We start from the raw sequence: 9359 nt of genomic DNA on the forward strand, positions 1-9359 counted from the left end.
GGGCGGAGCGGGGCGCTCCGGGCGCTGACATTTGCAGGCTGCCCTCCTGATTGGTCCCCGCGCCGAGCTGCTCACGGGTTCATTGAAGTGTTAAGCACCTCCCCGTCTCTCTAAAGGACATTATAATGCAAGAGACCCCCTTTTTAACCACACACCGAATTTTCTTTCATTTAGACGATCTATATATATATATATATCTATATATATATATCTCATATCTTATATCTATTTTAAATAACTTAAGGCCGCTAAAATTTGGGGGGGAACAGCCTTCGCCCTGGAGCGGTGCGCGATGCTGTCTCACGCCGACCTCCTGGACGCCCGTCTCGGTGAGTTTCCCCCGGCACCCCCCCGCCCTACGGCGGCTGCACCGGCTGCGGCGGCGAGCGGGGAGGAAGCCGGGGCAGGAAATTGACAATTTGTTCCTTATTTTACCTTAATGCGTTCTAAATGGGCTAATTCCTTTAAAAGTAATTGTACTGTATTAAAGTTTAATTTGATTTAACATAAAAAAGAAGAGAGTGAGACCTACGGTGTATGTAGATCTACAGCGAGTTGTGGATCATTTAATTTTTCTCTCCCCAGTTTTTATATACATACCTACACATTATTATTATGGTGATTATTATTTTAGGACAGATGAGCTCCATGGTGTTTACGGAGTTCTGTGTGGCCTTTTCTTGCTCGCCCGTTTGCTTTTCTTCCCGAAAGAAAGAAAGAAAGAAAGAAAGAAAGAAAGAAAGAAAGAAAGAAAGAAAGAAAGAAAGAAAGAAAGAAAGAAAAGAGAAAAGAAAAAGAAAAGAAAATAAAGAAAGATAAATAGAAGGGAGAAATATCTGTATCTATTTATTTATGGTTATTCATGAGTTTGTTTAGAGAAGCGGAAGGAGGAGAGGGGTAAGATCGGCCAGACTGACTGAGGTCCCCGCGCATCTGTCGGGGAGGTAACGCTCCCGGCAACAGAGCGGTTCGAGCCTTATTTCTTTCTCTCCGTCTCTTTCTTCTACCAGCTCCGCTGGAAAACCCAAGTTGAACCTGTGAAAACTTGCTGTCCTCCTCTTCCCTTCCCTTGGTCTTGCAAGGGAAGGCCGGGCAGGGAACTGGCTATTTCAGCAGGAAGAGGAGCTGCTCTATGTAAAGTTTTCTATCCGCCGCCCGGGTCGCTCCGGGCCAGGGTGTCTGCGCGTCGTGGAGCAGAGCAGGGCTGCGGGTCTGGCGGGCGGCCGGCCGGGGACGGCTGGGGGAGGCGGTGGCGGTGGTTGGATGTCTCTCTGCAGTTCAGTGCACTGGAGAGGGGCTCTGATGGATCTGTGCTCAGCTGCAGCCGACTGACTGCCGCTCCTTTGCTTCCGCAGGGATGAAAGACGCGGCCGAGCTGCTGGGACACCGGGAGGCGGTCAAGTGTCGGCTGGGCGTCGGGGGCTCGGATCCGGGGGGACACCCGGGAGACATGGCTCCCAACTCGGACACGGTAGAAGGGACCACCCTGCTGCCGGGAGAGGACATCACCACGGTGGGATCCAACCCCAGCTCCCTAGCCGTCAGCGCCAAAGACCCTGACAAGCAGCAAGGCCAGCAGGGCGGCCAGAACTCCAGCCAGGCCGGGCAGCAGCAGGGTCAGCAGAAGCAGAAGCGGCACCGCACTCGCTTCACGCCGGCGCAGCTCAACGAGCTGGAGAGGAGCTTCGCCAAGACTCACTACCCGGACATCTTCATGCGGGAGGAGCTGGCCCTGCGCATCGGTCTCACCGAGTCCCGGGTGCAGGTATGAAAAGCCGCCCCCGCGCAGTGCCTGCCGGCCCTTCCCCAGTCGCACCGACGGCTGCACGGCCGGCGGCGAGGCCAGGCACATCGGGGAGGGGGGTGGGCGCCCCAGACCTCAGCCCGACGGTGGGGTAAATAACCCACCCCTGAAAGCAACAGTTTGGTCGGAAAGCCTTGTAATCAGACATGTGTCGCTCCCCTTTCCGCAAAAATGTCACCTTGGGATGTCCCCTTTTCCTCTATCCTACCCACCTGCAGCGCGGTGGTCCCGAGCGGGGCGTGGGCTGACCTTCCCTCAGCCCCACGGCCCGACCCGCGGTTGGAAGCAGTCTGGGGAGGGACAGCCCGAGAAGAACGGTCTCAGCCCTCGCAATAGCCCGGCGCTAAGAGTCGAGCCGAACCTGCCGGGATTGGCTCCTTTTCCACCGGAACAGAGTCCGGCGGCGACCGCGGGGCCGCTGTCCAGGGTGCTGATGGCGACATGGCCGCGGCACCGCCGGGAAGGGGCGTCCGCCAAAGCCCACCGCCCTGAGAGCCGAGGTGGGGTGCGAGGGAAGGCATATCGGCTGGCAAAAAGGCACTTCGATAAAAGCCAGTTGTGTTTGGACTCGGACTTTCCCCATACTGGCTTTTATAAATGCCTGGGAACGGCGGGAGTAGTGAGTAACTTCAACATCTAGGGTGCACTTTGTTCTCTAAAATACACACACACACACACACACACACATATATATATATAATATATATATGCACACAGAACAGTAGGACAGTAGTAAACTATTTAGGCAAATAAATGTAAACGAAATTTGGAAAAGGGGGAGAAGGTTCAAAGCGCTAGACTGCTCAGATGCAGCTTTTTTGTGCATAAGGTTATTTTAGCGACTTTCTAGGCGAGTCCATCCCGAGGAATGAAAGGCTGCACAATAGAGGCACTTGTGGGATGCACACCCCGGCTCAGTACAGTGCACCGGGACTGCCGCTGCTGAAACACTTCAGCGCAGTCACTGTTCAAAATCCCTATCGGCAAGCACAGGCTCCTCAGCTAAATAAAGACACGTGAAGAGAGATCCCTAAATGAACGTTTTATGAAGGAAAACAGATTCCGTTCTTGAATGTGACAGAAAAAGCACGTCTGCTTTAAAAAGTAAAACAATTTGACTCAGCCTACACAGAACTATAATTAGTTTAAATTAAAATAGAAATTAGATTCACAAATAAAATATAATTGGACAACTGACTCTATGAAAAAAAGAAAACGAGGTCTATTAAACTTTATTGGGTTTCCCAAAGGTTAATGATACCAATTTCAATATTAGGAGTGTGGTAAATGAAGTAAAATATAAAATGGAAATAGTTATTTTCTAACAGCACATCAAAGAAATTCGTAGAAAGAAAGACAAAGTGTTTTAATGGCCTTGGCATAATCTTAAACCAATGCTAATAGCTCGAGACTGCTGATAAAACAGTTTAATAGAGTGTCAATTCAAATTTTTTTTACAATAATGTTCTGTAATTTAAAAAGTAATCAGATCAACACAACCTTCTTAATTAACACTTCAAAATGATTAACATTATGTAATCTAAGGCAAAAATATTTAATATATTTACTTCAAAATCCGATGTATCACTGGTCCTTGATCAAATTTAAATTAAATAATAATTAGTTTATGTTCTTATACGAGTACTTTACAGTTTTCTTTATAGTTAATAGATAGCCTACACATTCCTTTCAGTACATGGACTCCACATTGATTAAGGAATGCTCCAAATGCTTAATTTATAGCGGCTGTATATGTTTTTAAGGGTTTTAGATGCTAGGATAAATCACCACTTTCCTCATTTTAGATCTGTATTTAATGTATATGATACATTTAAATAATTATTAAACTGGCTGATGCTTAAACGGGAGTCCAATTCCACATCTGATATTGCTCTGCTTTTCAAGCTGCTGTAATAAAACCATTCTTTTTATAGCATGCCATTATTAGAAACCAATTTCAGAATTATTTATAACCTGGAATGGCTTATTAAGCAGCAATGCGAGAATCATGCAAATTATGCGATCAAATGCAATATAATAAGCATAATCATTAGTCTCTAGCACGGATTAATTAACTTTCAATATTTTATTTACATAAAAACTAAATCAGTGAAATAACTTCTGCACAGTCAGGCTTGCCTTCCAATATTTTATATGAACAAAAATAATGTGCTGTAATTCCATTGACCGTGTCCCCCACAATGGTCCCGTCACCTGCCACATCTTAATAGGGGACAAGCTGAGAGTATTTTCTAGTTTTCTAATGGAATGAGAAATTGCATTTTCTTCCTCTCCCAGCACTATTAAAGTGTAATGAATTCGGCCCAGAGTTCACGGCTGGCTGATCGAAATGAACCTGAGATCTGAGCTTTAATACAGCTCTCCAGATTTCCTACCAAATCTTCACATTAATCATCCGCTGGATTCCAATGAGATCTTCATAAAGCTTCGGCTTCTTAAAAAAAAAAAAAAAAAAAAAAAAAAAAGAAAGAAATAAAAAGAAAAAAAAGAACATTAAAAAAAAAAGAAGAAAAACAAAAGTGATATTGTCTCCCTTTCTATTGCTTTCACTCTCTCACCCGTTTATAGCTGGGGAATTAAATGGGCTATATATTTTAAAATACATTTACAGTATGTCTATATTAATGTAACAGCAGATATCATCAAGGTAGGTTTTTAGATTCCAACCTCCATTAGATTCTCACTGTTGTATTAATAATTTTCAGGAGCTAGTTGCATTTTAAAAGGAGTTCAAAGTTGCCAAATGCTCATGGTTAATATATTTCTAGAGTTGTCATGTGTGCATTTTCAAAATCTCCCCCAGGTTTTCCTTGCATTTTAATCTGTCATGCACCAGTTTTCAACTGGAAACATTCACATTTTAAAAGCATATGCAGCGTAGCTATGAACTTAGGCGATCAGACCTGATGGAGATTCTTTACACCACCAGCAAACCATGAAACATAAAAAGATTTTGTAGCCGCAATTTGACTTTTAACCCTAAAACATAATTGAACGCGATTTTTCGATTATTAATGTAATATTTAGCTCCCTTACGGCCGTTCATTCCCGCTAATTGGCCTCCGCCTTTCTCAGTCCGCCTATGGAGTCTGAGAGCGTGGAATTCGGCAGGATGGGGCACTGCGCTCCCTGGGATTTCAGGTGGACGCGCTTTCTCCCGGCTTACGACTGGCTCTATTGCTTTCGGCCGCGGTGCGGCGAGACCCACCAAACCATCCCTGCCACTCACCTAAATCACCCCTGGTTTTGTTATTATAGGCTTGGTTTTGTTATGTTTTGGTGGTTTTTAAGCCCAAATGCGGGTGGTTTTGTGCGAGGGTTTCCTGGCTGGCCCGGGGCAGGGGCGCGTCCACGCAAGGAGGCCCAGAGCCGTAGACTGTTCGCTTTTTTTTTTTTTTTTTTTTTTTTTTTTTTTTTTTTTTTTTTTTTTTTTTTTTGTCCCGGGGGAAGGCCAGGCTCCTCTCCTGAAGTCTCCCTCCCAGGACGGACAAATCGATCGCTTTCATTATAAAAAGTTTCAGCGGTTTCTTCAGCCTGTGATGGGGACGCGCGTGGGGCTGCGGGTGCGAAGAGCTCCCGCGGCCGGTGGGGCGAGGCTGCAGGGGCGGCGGGAGCCGGGCGGGGGTCCCGCCGGGGCTCCCGGCTGCGGGGGGTGGTGGTGGCTAACGGAGCGTGTCGCTGCCTGCCGCCCGCAGGTCTGGTTCCAGAACCGCCGCGCCAAGTGGAAGAAGCGCAAGAAGACCACGAACGTGTTCCGCGCCCCGGGCACGCTGCTGCCGACGCCGGGGCTGCCGCAGTTCCCCTCGGCCGCCGCCGCCGCCGCCGCCGCCATGGGGGACAGCCTGTGCTCCTTCCACGCCAACGACACGCGCTGGGCCGCCGCCGCCATGCCCGGCGTGTCGCAGCTGCCGCTGCCGCCGGCGCTGGGACGGCAGCAAGCCATGGCGCAGTCCCTGTCCCAGTGCAGCCTGGCGGCCGGCCCGCCGCCCAACTCCATGGGCCTCTCCAACAGCCTGGCGGGCTCCAACGGCGCCGGGCTGCAGTCCCACCTCTACCAGCCCGCCTTCCCCGGCATGGTGCCCGCCTCCCTGCCCGGCCCCAGCAACGTGACGGGCTCTCCCCAGCTCTGCAGCTCCCCGGACAGCAGCGACGTGTGGCGGGGAACCAGCATCGCCTCCCTCCGCCGCAAAGCACTAGAGCACACAGTCTCCATGAGTTTCACCTAATGGCGCCCCCTCTGCCCCCGCGCGTCACCCGCGCCCCCTGTGCCCCCAGGTCCCCCCGCCCGGCGGGAGGACTCACGGCCACCCCGAGCCCGGCTCTGCCGCCCTCCGTCGCCACGACCCGGCTCTCCCGCCGTCCGCCCGTCCGGCTTTGGCTTTGCAAAGAAATGCATTTTTGTTTCTGTTTTCATAATTTTTGTGGTTTATTTAGGAGCGGCGACCTGCCGCCGGCTCCTTCCGCTGCGAGGGCGCCGTCGGGGGACGGCCGGGCGGGTTCGCGAAAAGGCACGGAGACCCCAGAGAGAATCAAATCCATTTTGATTAAGCATTAGTGAGCGACAGCGAATGTGATGGGGTTAAAAAGAAAAAAAAAAAAATTAAAAGCTTCTTTTTGTAAAAAACAAAGGGGATAAAAGGGGGAAGAAAAAAGCGCGCAAGAGCGCTTCCCTTTTTCGGATCTTTGATTTCGTGACAGTTGAGTTGCCGATCCTCCCTACCTTTATTTACGCATTTATTTACGTTCCTGCTGCTCCGGCTCGGCCCGGCCCGGCTCGGCCCCGCGGCCCGCCCGCCTGCATGTGCCGGTCACCCCGCCGCAGGGCAGGGCCGCTGGAGGAATGAACAAACGATGTGAAATAGGATGTTTTGTGTAGATAAAGCATTCTTGTTACATACTGGTCGATTCGTGATATGTTTTAACTTATTGTCTGTGCTTATTTATTGAATTTTGGGTTACTTAATAAATGTTTGAGCTAATATAAAACATATTACTTGACTTTTCCGGACACGTTTATATCAAGTTAATGTGAATGGATAAATAAAATCATTTTCAGTATGTGATATGAAGAATTATAGATTTTGATGTGGCGTGTGAGATATGAGAGGTGTCTTCAACTGCAGGCAAAAAAAAAAAAAATAGACAGGACTTCCTTCTGTGGTATTCACTGAGTCCTTTGTCACAAGTTTGGGGATAGTTTGCTTGCTTAACTTTGCATTGATGCCTTTCACTTGTCACAATTTTAATACTTCATGATTAATAAACTTTTGTTAATCTTTCTGTGTGGTTGACCTTTAAAGTGTGAGTAACAAAAAGTTCTGTGGTGAAGCAGGGCAGGGCAAGGGATGAAGAAGAGTGGGTCAGCGGGAGGCCTGGGCAGGCAGGCAGTAGAGAAATGATCAGTTTTTTCAGAATGTGAAATGAGGGCATGCCTGCTGGCAAAGCAAGCCCCAAGAAAGAGAGAGCTCTTGCTTCACTCCCGTGCAAACTTTGTTATGGTGGGAAAAAGAAATGCAGTACATTGCCAAGCATCATACAGCCAGGTTTGGGCTTCTTTTTTTCTTCTTCCCCCCTCGCCCTTGCCTTTTATGCAATACTCTAAGATCTCTTCTCCTTGTACATCAATTACACACCTCTTAATTACACACCTGAGAGTGCACGACTCCATAGGCACCCGCAGAAGGGTCCTTGCCCGCTCCAAAGTGCATATTACATATGCATATTTAATTTAAAAGAGAAATAAAAGCAGAATAAATTATTGGTGATCCAGACCACAAGTGAGTCCGCTGGGAGTCACCTGAATAAAGAGCCCTACACCCTCCTGCAGGAGCTGTAACAACCCAGGATGCTCCACCTGAGGTAGTCTAGGATAGGAAAGCAAGGTCCCATACCACAATCCATGCCACAGTAGCACTTGGGAAAAGAAGTCACCGTGTTCTGTCTCTTCTTCTAGACCTGCCTCTAGTCCCTAGCCCAGCCTTGAGCAGAGCAGCTGCCCCTCTGTGCCCGGGCTTGGCTCTGAGATTGAGGTCCGTGATCGGTTTAGTGCAGCCATGGGCACAGGGGCTGCTTATGAAGCAGAGCTGGTTAGAGTACCTCCAGCTTCCCTATCCAGCTGGTGACCCTACATGGTCTAAGGGGAGGAACAGCCAGCTGGGATGTCCCTTGGTCTTCCCAGTTCCACAGTGTTCTCTTCCCCATAGTGTGGCTGCCAGGAGGGCGAAAGGTCTCCACTTACATGCAGAAGAGTGCAAATCTCACTCTACTTCTTCCGAATGTATGGAAGGTTGTTTACAAGCACATAATTTTTACAGCTGCTTTATATTGCTATAAGCAAGACAGCTTTATGATGTAGGAATGTCGTAAAGTGTGATACGGAAGATCTTAAAAAAAGATGTGCTTTTTAATGGTGGATAAAAATGCTCTTTCTGGCTGGGGGCAGGGGATTGAGACACAACCTGTAAGATCCAACTCTTGACACTGAACATTGCAGCTCTGTGAAAGGGGCCTTACAAAGGTCCTTCAGCTTAATGCTCGCTCTTAGAACATCCATCTTTTCCTCCATATTCTATGCAACTGTAGTCCTGGTTATGAGCAAAGCTTTTTGATTCTATACAACTTTGATACAAATTTGATTTGTTTCCATAGCAATAGATCCTTGTGTTCTGAGTCCTGGAGATTTTTGAAATTATATGTACCCTTAGCATCCGCTGAAGCTTTACAGCATAAAACGTCTAAGCTGATGCTCCTATGTGTTTAACATGGGTGGAAGGAAGGAGGCCACAGGCTTCATTCACATATGCTACACGCTTTGTCTGAATTATTTTACTATAAAGTCTCAATCTTGCTGATGTTAAAAGCTAAAAATTAAACAACACGAACCAGTTCTATCTAACAACATGAACAGCTTTTCTTCATTCACATAAAGTGATCAAAATAAATGAATGAATTCCATACAAATTGAGAAGGAATAGTTATGCTGAATAACAATTAGCCTATTACTGACTAAGTAGGTAACACCAGGCACTGGGGCTGTTACAAGCTGTGCTTATTTGCTTATGTTAAGGTGCATTTTAGCCTTAAACTGTTCTACCCAGTCTGTAAGTAGACTGAGATTTATGTTCTTATGTATGGATTCATTTCCACATCGGCACATATTCATGTAATTCTGCTTTCCTCTAAATACAACATCACCCCTAATGTCTAAGGAATATACATAAAGATAATGTCACTGAACCTTTCATTTGCTCTCTTGATGAAATGCTTTGACACTCTCTCTCTCCTCTCTTCCTCTGCTTAAATCCCCATGGAAGGCAGAATCTGCTCTTACCCACTGCTGGAGATTGCAATCACTGAGCAATTACTAATAGGGGAAGAAAGTTTGTGCAAGGCAAGGGATCAGGTAACATTGCAGCATGGATTATATTATTGTACAAGCAGTAATGATCCCTGCTCTTAGAAATGAAAATGTGGTTTAATTTGTGTTGTGGTATTTAAATTTTCATTTTTCAGAATAAAAATCTCTGCACATGAA

The 9359-nt window shown here is 47.2% G+C and overlaps 1 protein-coding gene across 1 annotated transcript; it reads left to right on the top strand.

Moving 5' to 3' along the window:
- Positions 1-292: 292 nt before the first annotated feature.
- On the top strand, positions 293-6051 carry LOC121363688 (orthopedia homeobox). The gene is made up of 3 exons (XM_041486259.1): positions 293-329; positions 1356-1765; positions 5521-6051. Exons 1-3 carry the CDS (start codon positions 293-295, stop codon positions 6049-6051), a joined length of 978 nt encoding a protein of 325 aa, XP_041342193.1.
- The last annotated feature ends 3308 nt before the right edge of the window (positions 6052-9359 follow it).

The sequence above is a fragment of the Pyrgilauda ruficollis genome, unplaced genomic scaffold, assembly GCF_017590135.1.
Source record: "Pyrgilauda ruficollis isolate IOZ18807 unplaced genomic scaffold, ASM1759013v1 scaffold74, whole genome shotgun sequence".
NCBI classification, from domain to species: domain Eukaryota; kingdom Metazoa; phylum Chordata; class Aves; order Passeriformes; family Passeridae; genus Pyrgilauda; species Pyrgilauda ruficollis.